The sequence below is a fragment of the Acipenser ruthenus genome, chromosome 2 (genome assembly GCF_902713425.1).
Source record: "Acipenser ruthenus chromosome 2, fAciRut3.2 maternal haplotype, whole genome shotgun sequence".
Lineage (NCBI taxonomy): Eukaryota > Metazoa > Chordata > Actinopteri > Acipenseriformes > Acipenseridae > Acipenser > Acipenser ruthenus.
In genome coordinates this window covers 71,488,460-71,508,451 of record NC_081190.1, presented here as the reverse complement: position 1 = coordinate 71,508,451, position 19,992 = coordinate 71,488,460, and the positions used below count along the sequence as shown (strand labels likewise).

Sequence of the window (19,992 nt, the reverse complement as noted above, 5' to 3'; positions counted from 1 at the left end):
AGATATGTATATTGAAGTAGTTAAACAAGAAATAATAGTAGGACTAAAGAAAAGATGTAAACTTAATTTAACCAATATTGAAGAACAAGCTATGACTGAGTTGTTAAATGATGACGATATAAGTTTAAGACCAGCAGATAAAGGTTCAGGAATAGTGATAATGAACACAGATGACTATATGAAATCTGTAGAATGTGAATTAAATAAGAATACAAATGAAGAAGTTAAAAGCAATAAGATCAATAAATCAGTTAAAAGAGTTAAGGAAATTGCAGAGAGACTATACAATAAAGGAATTATATCAAAAGAATTATAAAAAATACATGCAGTCACATAATGCAAGAACAGGCCTAGCAAGAGGAAATCCTAAAATGCACAAAGAAAATCACCCTATGTGAATGATAGTCAGCACTATTGATAATCCAACACACATAATAGCTGAAATAGCGGAAAAACAACTTAGGTCACACATTGAGAAATTACTAAGATGTTAAGGATACAGCACAATTTTTAGTGATTCAAAAGACTTGAATCACTAAAGCACAACCTTCCACAGAATACAATTTTATTTTGCATGGATGTAAAATCCTTGTACCCAAGTGTCCCTCGTAAAGAAACTTAGAAGTTTGTCAAAAAGCACTAGATAATAGACTAGATAAATCAATACCAACAGCAGAAGTGCTGAACATGATCAATGTAGTTTTAGAAAACAGTTATTTTACATTTGTTGATAAGCATTACAAACAAAACAATGGTACAGCAATAGTATCTAAATTAGGAATGCATTTTGCCAGTACATACATGGGGAAATGGGAAGAACAATTACTTAGAAAATCAGAAAGAGAACCTTTAGAATACATTCGGTTTGTAGATGATATTTTTGGGGTTTGGACACATGGAGAAGAATCTCTTTTCCAGTTTCATAAAATGGCAAATGAAATACACATTAAGGTGGACCTTCGATGGACAAGAAAAGAAATATAATTTTTAGAAACCATAGTAAAACTTGAAGAAGGTTCAATTGAGACTGACCTCTTCTGTAAACCTACTGACATGCACCAGTATTTACACATGTCCTCTGCACTTCCAATACACACTAAAAGGGCAATCCCAAAGGGTCTAGGAATAAGAATACGAAGAATATGCTCAAAAGAAAGTGACTATGTCAAACAATGAAATGCATTAAAAACAAATCTTAAAAAAGAGGATACAAAGAAAGAATTATAGAGACAGAGTTAAGAAAGGTGGATAAACTAAAAAGAGATGATCTACTTAACTGAGAGAGCCTGTTGATGCGGGCTGAACCGTGTGGTAGATGACCGCGACTGGAGTTATGCTTCCCGAGCCGTAGGCGAGGGCGCTAACGAAAGTCAAGGTCATCTACCACACAGTAGAGCATGCATCGAGAGGGCTCTGTCGCTATTAGAAAACTATTTATTTATTTATTTATTTATTTTCTCTTTAACTTTATATTTATCTTGAACTTCTGATATTTCGCTGGGTAACCTTTGGCTAAGGAATAGTCCTCAGCGTAATTAGAATAGAAAAACAACATACATGTAGAGAAAACGATTTTTATTATTAGTATTTGGCTAACATATTTATTTATTGAGGTCTTACTCTTTCTTATTATAATTTATCTGGACATTGCCAGAAAAATTAACTGTACAATTGTTGAATAGTCTGTATAATATAGAGTCGGACTCGAAACTTGTTGATGGAGGCGGGGCATCATTCAAGCTGGCAGGAAGTGGATTGGCTGGTGCGGAAAGAACAGAAGCAGGGTTGGCAGTTTGACTGGCTGGTTTTGAGGCAGGGTGTTGTTTGGATCCAGCTGATGACAGAATTGTGGACCAATCATGTCTTTCCTGTTGATTTGCTGTCCAGTAGCTGCGAATTGAGCCTTCATTACGGTGTCCTGTCACAGACGTGATTTTCTTTGTCTCTAAACCAGCGTCAGAAAGTATCAATGTTTATGTAGTTTTTTTTATGTTATAAGATTAGTTGTAGATTAGAATGTTAAGGGAAAAAAGGCGGTATTAATGCGCGGATTGATTTAAAATTTAATTCACAGTTAAGCACTTCAACGTTTCAGCGGGCATCTATGCAAAATAGAAGCCTGCTAGATCTGGAAGCTGATTGGCTGTTCGCACTCAGTCATTTCCTATATATATATATATATATATATATATATATATATATCTACAGTCAACCCTCTCTATACCGCCTGGTAAGGGACATGGGCAAAAACGGGCAATAAGCGAGGGTGGCGTTATAGTGAGGGTGAAAAAATAAATAAATTAAAAAAATAAAACCCACACACCCACAACCGTTTTTATTTTGTTAGTTATACAATTACAGTATCTCCAGGCCATTTTAATAAAACATTAATAAAACAACTACGGTACTAGTTCTTAAAACAACAGTAGGTCTACTAGTGACGTTTTATCATCTTTTCCCATCTGTATGAAACATACACGGTTACTTTTGAGGAACAGTTTATTCTTAAATAAAAATAAATAAATAAATAAACACTCATTTAGTGACAAATCACCCAAACAACAATTCCATAAAAACAAAGCGTATGATTATTTATTTATTTATTTTACTGTTGATCATTTGAATGTTTCAGGTATTAAGACCTTGGCACACTAAAGCTCTGTAGAGGGTTTGGTTCGCACTCGGTACGGTTCTGTACGTTTGGTGTGCAGTATGAACAATAAAGTCAGCCTGGGAAACGAACCGTACCGAGTCCACCTAAAGAGGTGATCTTGCTTACTTGCAAAACGTCAACGTGAACAACTGCTGGACTTGGTCCTTTTGCACATAGGAAACAAACTATACAAGGTTTATAAAATGGCTTTCTGGAACATAAGAACATAAAAAAGCTTACAAATGAGAGGAGGACATTAGGCCCATCTTGCTCGTTTGGTTGTTAGTAGCTTATTGATCCCAGAATCTCATCAAGCAGCTTCTTGAATGATCCCAGGTTGTCGGCTTCAACAACATTATTGGGGACTTGGTTCCATTAAAAAAGTGCCTCCTATTTTCTGTTCTGAATGCCCCTTTATCTAATCTCCATTTGTGACCCCTGGTCCTTGTTTCTTTTTTCAGGTTGAAAAAGTCTCTTGGGTCAGCATTGTCAATACCTTTTAGAATTTTGAATGCTTGAATCAGATCGTCGCATAGCCTTCTTTGTTCTAGACTGAATAGATTCAATTATTTTAGCCTGTCTGCATATAACATGCCTTTTAAACCTGGGATAATTCTGGTTGCTCTTCTTTGCACTGTTTCTAGAGCAGCAATATCATTTTTGTAGCGAGGTGACCAGAACTCAACACAATATTCTAGATGAGGTCTTACTAATGCATTGTAAAGTTTTAACATTACTTCCCTTGATTTAAATTCAACACTTTTCACAATATATCCAAGCATTTTGTTGGCCTTTTTTATAGCTGCCCCACATTGTCTAGATGAAGACATTTCTGAGTCAACATAAACACCTAGATCTTTTTCATAGATTCCGTCTTCAATTTCATTATCACCCATATGGTATTTATAAACATTTGTATTGCCGGCGTGCAGTACTTTACACTTTTGTATATTAAATGTCATTTGCCATGTGTCTGCCCAATTCTGAATGCTGTCTAGATCATTTTGAATGACCTTTGCTGCTGCCGCCACAGTGTTTGCCTATTTTTGTGTCGTCTGCAAATTTAACAAGTTTGCTTACTATACTAGGATCTAAGTCATTAATGTAGATTAGGAAGAGCAGAGGACCTAATACTGATCCCTGTGGTACTCCACTGGTTACCTCGCTGCATTTTGAGGTTTCTCCTCTAATCAGTACTTTCTGTTTTCTACTTGTTAACTACTCCCTAATCCATGTGCATGCATTTCCTTGAATCTCTACTGCGCTCAGTTTGAGAATTAATCTTATCTTAGTGGGCTTTAAACTTTAAAATGGCTGGTTTTGTATTATGTGTATACTGTTATTTAAATCTGTTATTTAAATGGTCTGATTATGGCAGTTGTACGTGTGACATGCTATACAAATGTGGTTTGTTCTTTTTTTCTGCTATGTACTATATAGTGCTTTGTGATACTTTTGTATAAAAAGTCATTTTTTTTAGAATCGGCAGTGTTCTAATTGGAATGTAAATTGTTCCTTTTTGTTTAACTATTATGCACACCGGTGTTTTTAGTTATTGGATCTTCTGTTAAAAAAAAAAAAAAAAAGGAATGTATTTGATTTTGAAAAATAAAACCTCAATGCATTGATTACCGTTGATAAATGCCTAAACGAATAAGAAATTAGGTTTCGGATTGCACCTCTAGTGCTAACCAATTTGATATGCAGTCGATAGATAAATAATTTGCATGCTGATGAGTATTTTGCCATGCTGGGCACATGATGGTCTTTAATATCAAGTCTTTTTGCCAAAGATGTGCAATTTGAAAAATGGTTTGGTAAAAGGAAAACAAGTCTATTAACGAGGTTAAAAAGTGTTTGTTTTTTTTGTAACATTAAAAACTAGATTGTTCTGTTTGCAAAATGTGTTTCAGTTTGCACTTTTGCTCCTGTTTCCAGGTCCTACCCTCCCCAAAAACTTTGAACTTGCACCCGACCTGTGACTGGTTGTGTTAATCAATAACATAGGAAAATGGTTTGCTCTCTGTGGCATGTTTTCAGATCATTTACTCCAGTATATCATTTACTATTTTTCCAGCACATTACAAATTGGAGAAAACATCAGGCTTTTAAAGTTGTATTTTTTAAATACTGTCACCACCTTAGCCACATTCAACAGCAACTATAAGGATTAGATTACTGGTGATGTTAAACACAGATGTTTAATGTAATGTAGTGTTTTATTATTTGAACAATGTAAGGCATTTACTCTGTTTACTTTTCTCTTATCAGCTTCCGGGGTTTATTTTGGTGCCAGTAAATTTGAAAGTTCTCTGTGGAGATTTGACACTGTGATGTTTGATCACTTGGAGATTACTAGTACTATCAAATTGGAAACATACAGACTAATTAGCACTAATCTTGGACTACGTAACCGTGGATAATGTAACCCACATTGTATATTCCAGCCATGAGAAATTCAGTTAGAAAATCTTAGCAATTATACTAATTCCTTTCTTAATAAACCATATAATACATTTACTCTGAACAAAGGTAGGGGGGCAAAGCATTTCGTTTTTGCATTTTATTTCAATGGAATGCCAAAGGTACCTTGCAATTTATTTATTTATTTTTGGCCTGTTTCTGTACCAAATTTGGTAACAATTGGAAGAGCAAGGTGACTTATTGTTCTGAGCAAGTTTTCTACTGTTGAAATCTGTTTTATTCCGTTTAAAAAATGTGCCTTTTGATATAGTGTCCTATATTGCTGAGAAATATATTTAATAAATCATGCAGAAATATTTTGAATAGATGCATCCATTGCCATCTAGTGGAAGCAGAGATGAAGTGCAGTTCATATCTTCCTTTATACAGCATGATTTGAGAGTACAGTACTTGAGAAGAATACTGCCCTCTAGTGTCTGTAAAATATGACAGCCATGTGCTTCTCAATAGTGTTTAAATCAACATGATGTGTTTGACACACAGAAAATAAAACTGGTATTGGTGCATTGCATAACTTTTTCAACACAATAGACCCAAGTCTAGGAAAGATTTTTAGATCCCTAGTAGTTGTGGTATTGATCTACTGGTGTGCTACAGTTATCTACTAAATGTATAACTCTGTTACTGCAGTATGCCGGATGAAAAGGGTTTAGGGGTAGAAGGTTACTATTGAATAATGTTCTGAACTAAAGAAAATACATGATTTATATACTCATCTGCTTGACCTCCTAGTAAGTAACTCTCATTGCTTTTGTTCCAGTCATGTGAAGGTACTCCAAATTGCCTATGAGGTATTAGAAGGACTAGAATACATGAACAGGCATGGGATGGTTCACAGAGCACTGGGACCTCGCAATATCCTCATGGATCAAAAGGTGTGTTCTTTTTTTAATTCTATGGACAGATTATAGGTCTATATGTTTATAGATAGTGCATATGTACCTTGAAGATGCTCCATAACCACTGTATTTGTTTTGTGGCATGCTAGGATATGTGTTTGTGTCTTAAATTATATTATCGCCAATAAAACAATAAGTGGGCTGCAGCGATGAGGTTACATTCAAATAGGTTTCTGTCTTGTTTTACAACATTAATGGACTGCAGCAAAAATATAATACAGTATCTGTGTTATTGTTCTGTAAATGTTTTTCAAAAGTGCATATGAAACCTGTGTTTATTTAATGCTTTTCCGTTAGATGCTTAGTCTATACATTAACCTGCATGGTTTTCTTTTTGGTTTCAGGGACACATAAGACTGGCCAAGTTTGGTCTGTACCACATGACTGATCACGGTGCTGATGTGGACTTTCCTATTGGGTGTGCACAAACTACATCTGCTATTCTTTAAACAAACAATCTGACAGAACATTTTAAGAAGACAATTCCCTTTACATTTGCAGAGCTTGGCCTGGGTTTTAACTTTTTCTTACCCCTGCATTCAAATACTTTACTACTTTAGGTTTAGAAAGCTTTTCGTCACACACATGCACATGCGTACACATACACACACGCACACGCACACACACACACACGCACACACACACGCACACAACCAAAGCTTCTTTTGAAAATCTCACTTTTCAACCTTTGAACTGCCAACTACTTTTTACATGTCAGATAATATAATACAGTCAGAAACATGTGAAGATTGTACAGTGGCTTAAATTTCTACACTTTGATCGTATTTAAGAAGATGCAAAGTCTTGTAATCAGATTGTGTCTGATAGTTGAAGCTTAATATATATATATATATATATATATATATATATATATATATATATATATATATATATATATATATATATATATACATATGTGTGTGTGTGTGTGTGTGTATATATATATATATATGTGTATATATATATATATAGATAGATAGATAGATAGATAGATAGATAGATAGATAGGTAAATGAAAGGCAGTTTAATCCCATCTGAATCTATTTTGGGGCCCCCACCTTCAATCCCAAATAAAAAATGTGTTTCAATCAAAAAGCTTTTCATAATCATACAGTAGCCCCTCGCTAAACCGGATATGTTTGTCTGACATTAGGAGGTGTCAGGTTTAAAAAAAAATAATAATAATTGCACACACATACATTTATAGTGCTCAATGTATTTTAAATGTATAAATCATTGCGCTGACATAACACTAATGTGTTTTGGCTAGGCTACACATTACATTATGAAATACAGTATACTGTACAGTAGTAAAATCAAATGAACACCTAGCGCACTTTCTTTTTACTTTAGCCTGTAGGCTACCGGTAACACAAAATAAATCTTGCTGCTGCATTGCACACATTGGTGTAATCCAAATAAAAGATTATTTAAAATTGAAACTAAATGATTTTAGCATTTTTATATTATTATTATTATTATTATAATTATTATTATTATTATTATCAACTTGGCAGCCTAGACAGTTAACAAAAAATAGATCATGGTGTCGCATTGACAAGTTATGATACTTACAAGAGGACAGTCAATTTTCGTTAATATGAATTTCAAAGGACCAGCAACACATTTTGCATTATACCACTAATTCATATTATCATGAGTAGCCTATGAGCCAAATGTATAGTCAGTTTTTATTTAAGTTAGTCAGGGGTGCAGTGCTAAATTGTGCACAATTACAAACCACCTGCACATTAATAGAATAGGTGTGTTTCCTATTCCTATACAGATGCTCAGAATGAACTGGGTGGGGCTAGCTCCACATGTGTGCAGTCTATTGCTCCCTGGTTTTAGGGAAAAATAGGTATTTCGCTGTTCGCCTCAAAAATGCTTGAGAAATGGCGGACTGGGAAATGCAAGTAACAATTGCGACTGTTTAAAACATGCTTTCAAAAGTTCTTAAAAAATGAAGCAGTTGTAAGTGTTGCAATTGTCTGCAGCTTTCGTACAAGTGACGCTGGGCAAGAACCAGACAGCTTCACATCTTTAAAAGGCTCAGTTACCAGTTACAGTACCTTCTTATATTGCAGTCTGGACTATATATATCATTGAAGAATATGTGACCTCAATAACTGGCAGACAGGCACAATCACTGTGCTTTTGCCTGTAAACTCCCCTAGTTTCCAACACAGTTACTTTTAGTAGTTGAATTACTGCTTTTCATTGCACACTGTTAATATGAAAATGTAGACGACTGAAACCTATTTCACCCAAACATCATACTTGTATTGTAACACTTGAATGTATTTGCTTGCGATTGTAAGTCGCCCTGGATAAGGGCGTCTGCTAAGAAATAAATAATAATAATAATAATAATAATAATAATAATAATAATAATAATAATAATAATAATAATAATAATACCTTAAGAAACAGACCCTATAATGAGTGCGTTTTTAGTCACAGCTGCCTCTACTTACAATTGAACCCAGTTGTGGAAAATCTTGGGGACTACTTCAGTGCGTTTGGCCATGTGTTTATTGCTTAGAACTGGAGCCACATTCAAGTCGACCAATGCTGTAAAGCATATTTCCGTAACATCCTATTACAGAATGGAATGGAAGCTGATTGTCAATTTATTTGTGTGTTGAAGAACCCCTTAAGCCATGGTATCCACTTTCAAAGAGACTGCTGTGGAAACCTAATAAACCCAGGCATTCTAATACTGTGGGATTCCATTAGCATTAGAGGGATACTGTTGCTAACAATTTTGTGATATGGCTGAACTAGAAAAGTTTAGTTTTAGAATTAACAAATATATGACTGATTATATATATATTATACTGATTAGTATACTGTATATGTAAACTATATACATGTTCTAGCATTTACAGTTTATATTTATACTATTCACATGCTTAAGTGTAAAAAGTAAGCTAATGTTAGGCATTTAAAGTGTGATTTGTCTTACATTTTAAGACTGTTCCTTGTAATAAGTAATATGGGCAGTTTTGGACAGGGAGTATCTGCAGTTCTCTAACAAAATCTATCAGTCTTGACTATTGTGAGTGCTATTTGCAACAGGGAGCTGCATATGTAACCAAATGGCAGGGATTCCATTAGCATTAGAGGGATAGCCTGTTGCTAACAATTTTGTGATATGGCTGAACTAGAAAAGTTTAGTTTTAGAATTAACAAATATATGACTTTTAGAATGCATCTCACATTATTGTACCCCTACACTGCAGTGGTATGAACTATACATGCATAGTTGTGATAGACAGGTGAAAATAAACAAAAATAAAAAAAATAAAAACCAGCTGGGGTTTTTTTGTATTTTTCTCTACATTTTTGAAAGAATTATTGTCCCAGTTTATAATTATGTTTTAATATTTTGGTAGCTTGCGGGGCTGAATGTGTGCAGCAGGTGGTGACACTTTGCTTTGTGATGTATTTATTTTCCCTGCAGCTACCCCTCCTACCTGGCCCCTGAGGTCATAGCTCAGGGCTTTGTCCACCCGACTGATCCCACACGGAGTGAGAAGCCCCTGCCGTCAGGCCCCAAGACAGACGTGTGGTCCCTCGGTGTGATTCTCTTTGAACTCTGTGTGGTAGGTAGAATTGTGTGCAGCAGGTAGAGCCCCAGTTACAAGAGATCACTGTAAATCCCTGCAAGCTTTCACAATATTGATACGTGGGTGAGTCATCTTTTTAGAAGCTGCATCCATTAGTTCACATATTACCTTATTTTAACCTATTTTTTAAATGCTGCTTTCCAGTAACAACATATAGTATATTGTTCCTGTATCTTGCCTTGTAAGTTTGTTTTCTACTCTTCATGGTAAGGTGTAACTGAGACGAGTCGGGGACTAACGTTATAGATTATAGATTTAAAAAAAAAAAAATACATGTGTGTGTGTTGCCTAAAAACAGGATGAATATGAAGACCTAAATAATTAAAAAATGAAATACAATTTATAGGCTGGATTCACAGACCCTGATTAGCACTAGTCTTGGCCTACTGTACCTAAAGTAACATTAGGCAGTCCAAGACTGTGGTCTGTGAAACCAGCCCTATATGTTTTGCCTACTCCAGGCTTACAATACAATAATTGATGCAGAAAGCTACAGAGTAGACTGAATACAATTGAACCTAACTACAATACAATATCCAATATGATACAGTAAATTTTCTGGTGCCACTACATTTGTAAATCTTCTACCACAGTATTATAATCCTTTGTCCTCTTGCACAAAAATACAGCATATTAAATGAACAGGCAACGCCTATGTCTGGCCATTCAAGGCATTATTAATTCCTGTTTTGTTTAATCATGTGTATTTCATCCTGTGCTGTGTAAACAGTGTACAGTTGGTTTGTTGAGAATAGGGCGGAAGAGGTGTGCCACATCAAATATGAAAAACATGTTTTTTTCCCAAACATACTGTTTATTGACTTTAATAAATCATACGCATGTGTTTCTTAAGATATTAGGCCCTTCTTACAAACACCTGTGAAAAATGCCTTGGAAAGTGAACTGTTTATGGTAAACTACAGGTGCAAGTTTTGTTAGGCTGTGCGCTCCACATATGAGTAGGTGTTTGGGGGGTCTTTTTTATCAGAAATTGTATAGGTTATGCAGGACTGTGGTGCCAATATTTGTTGACACCCTGTAGATTCAGGTACTCTATCAATCATGTATCTGTCTTTTTACTTGTTTAACTTATAAATGGCAGTACTCATTTTTACCATTAATCTAAAATAAAAATGAACAATACAATTTTTAGTAAAGAAACGTCTGATTATAAGTACTGACACCCATTCTTTTTTCATTTATCACAGCTTCTAGACAACTTAGCATTGTCTTTTCTTTAAGAATGTCCCTTTTAAGGAGAGAGTACCAACATTAAATGTATGCAATAAAATCAATAAAATGTCAATGTAAAATTTGATAAATTAAACATGCTGCTTTTTAATATGATGTTTATTAATACTGATGTAATTCTGTTTTCAATGCAGGGACATTAAATGACTTCTGTTCTTTTATCTTCTTTATTATTTTTAGGGGAGAAGACTTCTACAAAGTATAGAAATAAGTGAGAGATTAAAATTCATTCTCAACCTGGGTAAGTTTTAGATCCCTCATAAGGTTTAACAAGAGGTGCAGCTTCAGATCTTGTCAGGGAGCCCACAGAAAGCGCGGCATTGGTTTTTGCGCTCCTGCTTGCATAAGCCAGGGAGAGTTTACTCACTCTTCAGCAACCCCTACTGTTAAAGCACCTGGGGAGTAGATGTCTAGATTCTGCTCGACAGTGGGAACAAGAGTTCATCTCTGTTAATCTTCAGTCCCCTTGATCAGTAAATGGGTTGCAGCAGTGAGATACTGTCAAATTGAGAAGAAAAACAGGGATAAAAGAAAAGAAAAAGCATGGTAATGTTTTGCCTGCATTGTTTTGCAGGTTGCATGGATGACATTGTGACGGTCCTGGCTGAAGAACATGGCTGCTTAGAACTAGTTAAGGTTTGTTTATAACATTCATCTATCACTGTAACAATTACAAATCTCACCGGTTATCTCAGCCAATGAGATTCCAAGGCCAGTGGCCAATATGTCATGCATAAAACCCACTGTTTTTATAAATAAGATAAGAGCACTGTCTTGAATATTACTCCAGTGTGGCTTTGGCTTTGTGCTTCAGGTCATTGTCCTGCTGAAATGTGAATTTCCTCCCTAGTTTCAGAGTCTTGGCTGACTCAAACAGGTTATCCTCAAGGATTCGCCTGTACTTTGCACCATCCATTCTCCCTATCCTGACAAGCTTCCCAGTCCCTGCTGAAGAGAAGCATCTCCATAACATGATGCACCTTGCTTGACAGGGGATGGTGTTGACTGGGTGATGTGCAGTCTTGGGCTTGCGCCAGACGTAACGCCTGGAATTTAGACCGAAAAGTTACATTTTTGTCTCATGTCTGCAGTATCATCTATGCTTTTTCACAAACTCCATACGTGCTTTAAGATGAGGCTTTTTGAGAAATGGCTTCTTTCTTGCCACCCGTCCGTACAGGCCTGCTTTGTGTAGGGTCCAGCTTATTGTTGATGTGTGAACACTGACTCCCATCTCAGACATAGAACTTTGCAGATCTCTCAAGGTCATTGTTGGCTTCAGAGTGACATCCTGAACCAGTTTTCTGCTTGCCCGGCTGTTCAATTTGGGAGGGCGACCTGATCTGGGTAGTGTCTGGGTGGTATGATGTATCTTCCACTTCTTAATGATGGACTTCACTGTGCTGAGAGGGATAATCAGCGATTTTGAAATTTTCTTGTACCCTTCTCCTGCTCTGTGCCTCTCTACCACTTTATCCCTGACTTGTTTCGAAAGCTCCTTGGTCTTCATGGTTGCTTTGTTAGATCACTATGTGAGTTGCAGCTTGAAAGTCTTTATATACCTGAGGGAAATTATGTACAAGTTAAACCACTTTGAGTACACACAGCCTGAAACCATTTCACTAATTTTGTGACCTTTCAAACAAATCATTTGCACCTGAGCTGATTTAGGGCTGCAGTAGCAAAGGGTTTGAATACTTATGCAACTGAGATGAATCTTTTTTACTCTGTAAATCTTACTTATTTATATTCTATATGCATTTTTTAACTTTATCAACGTGGAGTAGTTTGTGTAGATTCTACATGTAAAGTCTAATTTGAAAGTGTCGTGGAGTACGCTCAGGTGCCAACAAAATGTGAAAACTTTGTAGGAGGGTGAATACTTCTGCAAACCACTGTATATATATAATATATAGTGAAGTCTTTTCTAAAGCATGACACTTTTTCTTCTTCCTTTTAACAGTTGAGTGTTGTACTGTACTGTTCGTTTCCAAATAATGTAATGCTTTTGCCTTTTCATCTCTGACAGGAGCTTCCTGAAAATGTTTTAGCTTTATTGAGGAAATGCCTCACATTTCTGCCTTCCAAAAGGTAACTATATTGTACAAAAATGGCTTTTGCTGACATTATTAGGATTTTTTTGTGCAAAGCTGCAAAATCAAAATCTGAATAACAAATATACATGCTAGATGGTATTTATTAAGTAAACAATAATAATAGTATGTTTTTCCACTCTTTGTTGTTTTATAGACTTACTCCTGCTGAATTGCTGAGGGACAGTGTGTTTGATGAAATTTCTTCCTTCTACAAACCTTACCAGAAACCAGCCAGTCTTTTCTCATCCTCTCTGCGTTGTGCTAATCTAACACTCCCAGAGGACATCCGTGAGCTTTGCAAAGGTACATGTATTTTCTGTAGCCTTTACATGAAGGCAGGCCTTTAAAAACATGTGGTTGTTAGAGAGCTTTGTAGTATTTATTTATTTATGTATTTATTTTGTTTAGTTTTTTTATAATTGCTGTATATTTATAGTTATTTTTTTTACTAACATGGTGGCTTTATATTTCTGAATACCACTTTTTACTTTTATCCTAGTAATTACATATCTATCTATCTATCTATCTATCTATCTATCTATATATCTATCTATCTATCTATCTATCTATCTATCTAGATTTTTTTTTTTGGTGACAGAAACCATGAATGTGGTTCTAGCTAATTAAAAAAAAAAAAACAACATCTTACTTGTCATGCATTTCCATTCATAATGTAGATCACATCTATGCATTTAAAAAAAAAAAAAACGCTCTGTTGTTTGGGTTAGTCTTGAACTTCCTAGATCATTTGACCTGTAGAATGAAACTGTACATTGAGAATGGGAGCACTCAACAGGTAGGATATACTGAATGGAATTATTTTACAAGATATACAGTAAAGCCTTAGTAATTGTTCAGTGAACAAATTAATCAAGCTTAGGCTGTGTTCACACTGGATCCGTTTACAGTGTTTGGTCCGCACTCGGTATGATTCGGTACTGTCAGGATGTGGGTGGTGCGGGGTAAGGATACAATGTCCACAAATAAGTTGTATTTAACATAAGAAAGTTTACAAACGAGAGGAGTCCATTTGGCCCATCTTGCTCGTTTGGTTGTTAGTAGCTTATTGATCCCAGAATCTCATGAAGCAACTTCTTGAAAGATCCCAGGGTGTCAGCTTCAACAACATTACTGGGAAGTTCCAGACTCCCACGATTCTCTGTGTAAAAAGTGCTTCGTATTTTCTGTTCTGAATGCCCCTTTATCTAATCAGTGTCCTGATTTATTTAACTAACTGTCCCCTCTATCAGCAATGGTATTGGGGATCAAATGGTGGGCTTGCAGTCCCAATCAATAATAAAACAATAAACAGTAAATACAGTCCCAGGTGCTCACACGTGTTGTGGGGGTGTGCCAGTGCAGGTGCTCCAAGTGCTGGTACAGTTGCAGTGATATGGCAGTGCAGGTGCTCCAAGTGCTGGTACAGTTGCAGTGATATGGCAGTGCAGGTGCTCCGGGTGGTAGTGCTTCAGCTCACGAATCCTCTCCGTCTGCGTACACAAAACAATAACAAACACAACAGCAGCGCACCGGATTGGTAACGTGTCAGCGCAAGGGGCCGTACCCACGTAGCTGCGTCCCCTTTGCACTGCTAAACTCCTCATTAGGGTTACCAGACATCCTGGGAAAATTGAGATTGTCGCAGTTTTCATCCTTAATTATTTGTCCTGGATGGAAACAGTAAAATTGTTAATCGCCCCGGTTTTGCTCTTGTGTGTGTGTGTGTGTGTGTGTTTGTGTGCGTATCTATATATATATATATATATATATATATATATATATATATATATATATATATTTTTTTTTTTTTTTTTTTTTAGTACAAAACTGTATCAGCACCTCAGCAGGTTAATAGCAGATTAATGTATTAGGTCATGCAATATATAAGAATCTAAAACATGTTCTATCAAAAACCGGAGCAATACATCAATAGCTGCCATCTTTCAATATGCCTTGCAGGATATTGTAAACGTCACACACCATATAGACGAACCAAGTTCACTTGAAAACTGCATTGTGAACACAAACAGACTCGGTCCTGAAAAAAATGTAAAAGCACTAAAAAAATCTAACTTTAGCTTGCATCCAAACGAACTCGGTCCCTTTGCTCGTAGATGAGTGTGAACAGCAAGCACGTTGATACATTGTTTCAAACTAAATGAACCAGACCGAGTCCGTTTGAAACTGACCCAGTGTGAATACAGCCTTAGAAGACAAGTACAAGTGGAAATTGTTGTGTGCTCTCAGATTAGCAGTATTATCCGCGTCACAAAACCTCAACACAATTCAGCATACATGACATTGGGCATCTTTGCAGTTATTCTAAAAAAAAAAAATTGGTCAAAGATAGGATAGGCATGAGGACTGTTCTCTCACAAGACTGCAGGGTAATGTAGAAGATGGAAAATGGTTTTATATTTTTATTAAAAAGTGTGTGATTAATGACTGTTAATTATCTTGCAACAGAAGAAGAGGACTACCTAGCAGAACGATCTGTTGATGAGGTATATTACTTGTGGTGTCTGGCTGGAGGAGATTTGGAAAAAGAGCTCACGAATAAGGGAATAATCCAATCAAAGCCTCCCATCTGCACATTGCCCAAGTACGTTTGCATATATATGTCTACTAATGTCCGTTGTTTTCATTCATTCAATGTCGGTATGCATCAGGTAAAAGACTATGAAATACAGTTGGACAGAATGGGCGGGTTAATGTAACCCCAATTTTGCTTTTAGTATTGACATATAGATATAGCCATAATGGTTGAACTAGGGAAGCAGATGTACAAGCCTAAAACCTATGGCTAAAACATTTTTTATATAATAATTACATTAGTAAAAGATTGCTGTCATGAAAGTTTTGGGTGTTGTGGTATGTTACTACTTGAGTACTTAAATGTTAGTGGAACCTGAATTCAGCAAGTTCATTTAAACATAGCGCCTCAAAACAACTATTTTTTTTTTTGTATGTTTAAGTTTTCTCTTAGAAGATGGAGAAGTATTTGGGCAAGGAAAAGACAGGAGCTTTCTCTTGGATGATACAACTGTGACTCTATCATTGTGCCAGCTTAAAAACGTAAGTATCTCATCAGCCTCCATACACCCCAAAATAGTTATAAATAACACTATGCTGGCAAAAGACCATAGATGATTTACAAATTTACCGATGTAAAGTAAATGTATGTATATTGAATCAGTATATTAACAATTTAATGTATTTGTAATATGCACTATTTATTTGTCTTTGCAGAGATTGAAAGATGTTGCAGGAGAAGCGTATTATCCATTGCTGGAAGATGAGTAAGTACATATAAACACTTCAGTGTACACTTTTACTTTTTAAATCTTCCACTCTACAGGGCCATATGTTTGACAGTACGTTCCACAGTCTAAGAGTTGTTAACAAGTCCAAAACGCAATTATCTTGCCTTTGTGAGATGATGTCTGCTTTTAAACAGTAACACTGAAAAGGCAAAACAGATGCATTTAAAACCTTTGTCATAATCCCCCATGGTTTATTTCATTTTTGATGCCTTACTCATTGTCTTACTCCTAAAGGGAGTATGGGCTTGGCTCTGCCATTTTGAAAAACCTGTTATTCACAGGAAGTGACTACTCTCTGAGTCCAACAAAATGGCTTTTCAGGAATCTCTGGAAGCCCCCCAACATACCACACAAGCAGAATGTTTCTATATGTAGTTGGTCACAGAATCGTTGATTTTGGCCCCATTGGGCACTTCGACTATAACACATGCAATAAAATGGGGCAACAGTACTTAAAGACGTGTATTCCACAAATATGGACATCCAGTTAAGTACTAATAAATACAAGATGTTGTTAAATAAAGAGACAACACATTTTAACAAATATTTTGTCAAAGATTTAACAAAGATTTCCTTACATTAGAATTGCAGTGATTAAAAATGTTTTTTTTTTTTTTATGCCAACTTTGAATGTAAAGAGACCTTTGAGGTCTGAAAGTTTGTGATTTAATTATTGTTTAGTTAGTCCAATAAAAGGTATCACATCTCCTTCTCTTTGTCTGTCAGTGTCATGTGAAATTGAAAAAAAAGTGTACATCATTTTATAACAAACCAAAAGACCATTAACCCACACATGCATAAAACCATGTTTAAAAAATACATGAATCACAGGGAGTCTTCTTTGGCCTCCCCCTGTGTGGCACAAAAGTGTACAAGCAGGTTGCTTTTTTGTATTCATAGGCAGTCAAATTTACCCCAGTCAAACAGCAGCAATGAGCTGTCAACCGCTGCAACTCTTCCTCTCATCATTCGAGAAAGAGACACTGAATACCAGCTCCACAGGATCATTCTGTTTGACAGGCTTCTGAAGGTAGGGACTTAGAAATTCATAATCATTAAAAAGTGTTTGTCACAATTTTAGCGTCACCAATTAGTAGGTTACAACACAAACTGCCAAATCCAAAGTGAGGTTAATTACAATGCAATTATGCTTACATAAAAATTTAGAACAAAATTCTATAGGGGGTTGTTTACTGCACATCATATTTGCATGGACCATACCATGTTCATAATATACAAGTGAATGTCCTAAATCATGCAATATATTCTTCATTTATGAGAAATATTAAGCCTTGTCCAAAATAAAGAATCTGTTTTTATGACTAAATTAAATGAAATGCTGCAGTTAAAGTCACACCAGGCAAGTATAGTATATTTGGGTTATCACTAACCTGAGAGATATGCAATATACTGTAGCTTCGGTTTAGGTTACTACTACCAAACATTCAGCCGTTCAACATAGCCTTATACTAAACCTACAGATATCGGCCATTTAATTCATTCAGTATGTTCAAGTTTTACTTTTTCATTGTATGGGATGGTGCCAGTATTATGCTTCTTTGTAAGTGAGAAATGTTATCTATTTTTTTTTTTTTGTTATTATTATTATTATTATTTATTTATTTATTAGCAGACGCCCTTATCCAGGGCGACTTACTTTAAACTGTGTTCATCAGCGAATTAGTGTTGCCTCGTTCTCAAACTTCTGTCGGGGGAAAAAAAAAAAAGTTTGCGGGTTGTTTTACCTACTACCCAGGTTGTGAACTTTGTAAAGGTGTGAATAAGCATTGCTTGGGGCGTAAAAGAAGAATTATACACTGCACTGGTTTCTAGAGGTACTGTTGAATCTTATACTGTACCTAAATAACATTAAAGTATAAATGACAAACTAATGGAAAACTCTTTGCAACTCTTTGCAATCTGTAGAGAGGGTGGATTAGACAGGTTTTAGTGTAATCACAGTTGTAATGCACTTAGGTATGGTTCTGTTCTCTTGTCTTAACAGGCATACCCATACAAAAAGAATCAGGTTTGGAAAGAAGCACGAGTTGATGTCCCCCCTCTATTAAGAGGTCTGGCCTGGGCGGCACTGCTGGTAGTTGAGGTGAGGGTAAAAATCATCTGGGTGACCTATGGCCCTAATTTATAAGGGTTGGTGCTTATGTGTAGTATGTAGTAAATATGCATCACTTTCAACGCCTGATATCCAAGAAATCATCTGAGAGATATAGATTTTATACTGAATAAGCAGCAGCAGCAAATTGTTATAGTAAAAAACTTAAAAACAAAGACTTCATACCTTTATTGATGTATTGCTATGTATTTACCAGTGTATTTATTGTTTGATCCTTAGTGATGTGTCAAAACTGTTAATTATGGATTTAGTACCAATTCTATTATAATTCCCTTCTGTTCTTTCTATAGGGAGACATTCAAGCTAAGTACGATGCTACTGACAAAGACACACCTATCCCAACAGATAGACAGGTATGTGGTGCAGAATTGTATATGGGAACAAAACAGTTCTTTCTCAAGCTTATTAGTTCCATACCTGTCAACTTCTCAGTCTTCTAGAATGACGGACAAAGATAGAGATTGAATGGAAATACACACATAACTATTTATTTATAAGCATGTGCCAAAAAGCTTTACCTTCCCCTAATTTGTGGATTGCTTGCTTAACAAAAGAAGTGATTTACTTCTGTTCCCTACAGATTTTGTCTACAGAATTCAAATTTGTTGGTATTCACTTGTATTTGTTTCTGTCTACATTACAGTAGATAACAGTGATGATGTGCATCCCCAGGTCTTGTTTTATTGTTTTATACTAAATAGTAAAAGAATGTGAGAGCTCACAACCCCAAGTTAAAGTTGTTTTTTGAAAGTTTAACTAGGGTAAGATGATCCCATATTGTTTTTGTACAAAGCCTTCAAATCTTTTTCTGTGGTGCCAACATGGCATTCATTCTGCAACGGCCTTCAGTCTCATGAGAACTTACTGTAGAACAATGTTATTTTTTGCAATGTATACAAGATAAAAATATTATAGTAAACACAAGGACACATTTTGTATTAAGATTTTAAAAGCATTAGCAATACTGGACAACATTTCTAACCAACAATCATTCCACAATATTTAAAATCTGACCTTGAGAATACTCACAGTAAAAAAAACTAAATTAAAAAACACGCAAAAATCCCCCGTAATTACTTGTTTCTTCATTTTAATACACTTGTGTCAATGCTCCTCAAATGTGGGGCCCTCAAAATTCAATTTCTTTTTTTTTCTGTTATGTTGGCACGACTTCCATTTCCTTCCTCAGTTCTGAATTTCTGTGGTTCCATTATGCATGATTTTATCTGCATCTGTCATTGTTGGATGTTTCACAGATTGAGGTGGATATCCCAAGGTGCCATCAGTATGATGAGCTGCTTTCATCCCCCCAGGGCCACGTAAAGTTCAGACGGGTACTAAAAGCATGGGTAGTGTCTCACCCAGATCTAGTGTATTGGCAAGGTGAGCCTTTCTGTCACCATTATTATGTAATGTCTCTGTGTGGAGGCTGGTAAATGTCATGCTGTTAAATAATGATCAACTGGTTGCATAATTATTCAATACAGAACATTGTGGGGTCTTTTGTAGTGATCTAACCA

At 35.8% G+C, this 19,992-nt stretch overlaps 1 protein-coding gene across 6 annotated transcripts in view; it reads left to right on the top strand.

Annotated features, from left to right (window-relative positions):
* tbck (TBC1 domain containing kinase) overlaps positions 1-19,992 on the top strand; it is an 86,649-nt gene that overhangs the window by 2,698 nt on the left and 63,959 nt on the right. For 5 of the 6 annotated variants that reach the window (XM_059000366.1, XM_059000361.1, XM_059000348.1 and 2 more), the window contains exons 4-17: positions 5,898-6,012; positions 6,381-6,454; positions 9,503-9,644; positions 11,100-11,160; positions 11,494-11,555; positions 12,949-13,010; positions 13,170-13,318; positions 15,482-15,617; positions 15,991-16,090; positions 16,265-16,314; positions 17,239-17,368; positions 18,344-18,442; positions 18,763-18,825; positions 19,729-19,855. In XM_059000366.1, the coding sequence (XP_058856349.1) occupies positions 5,898-6,012; positions 6,381-6,454; positions 9,503-9,644; positions 11,100-11,160; positions 11,494-11,555; positions 12,949-13,010; positions 13,170-13,318; positions 15,482-15,617; positions 15,991-16,090; positions 16,265-16,314; positions 17,239-17,368; positions 18,344-18,442; positions 18,763-18,825; positions 19,729-19,855 (1,370 nt within the window). The remainder of the gene's footprint in view (positions 1-5,897; positions 6,013-6,380; positions 6,455-9,502; positions 9,645-11,099; positions 11,161-11,493; positions 11,556-12,948; positions 13,011-13,169; positions 13,319-15,481; positions 15,618-15,990; positions 16,091-16,264; positions 16,315-17,238; positions 17,369-18,343; positions 18,443-18,762; positions 18,826-19,728; positions 19,856-19,992) is intronic. The other variant, XM_059000356.1, reaches the window with a different exon arrangement.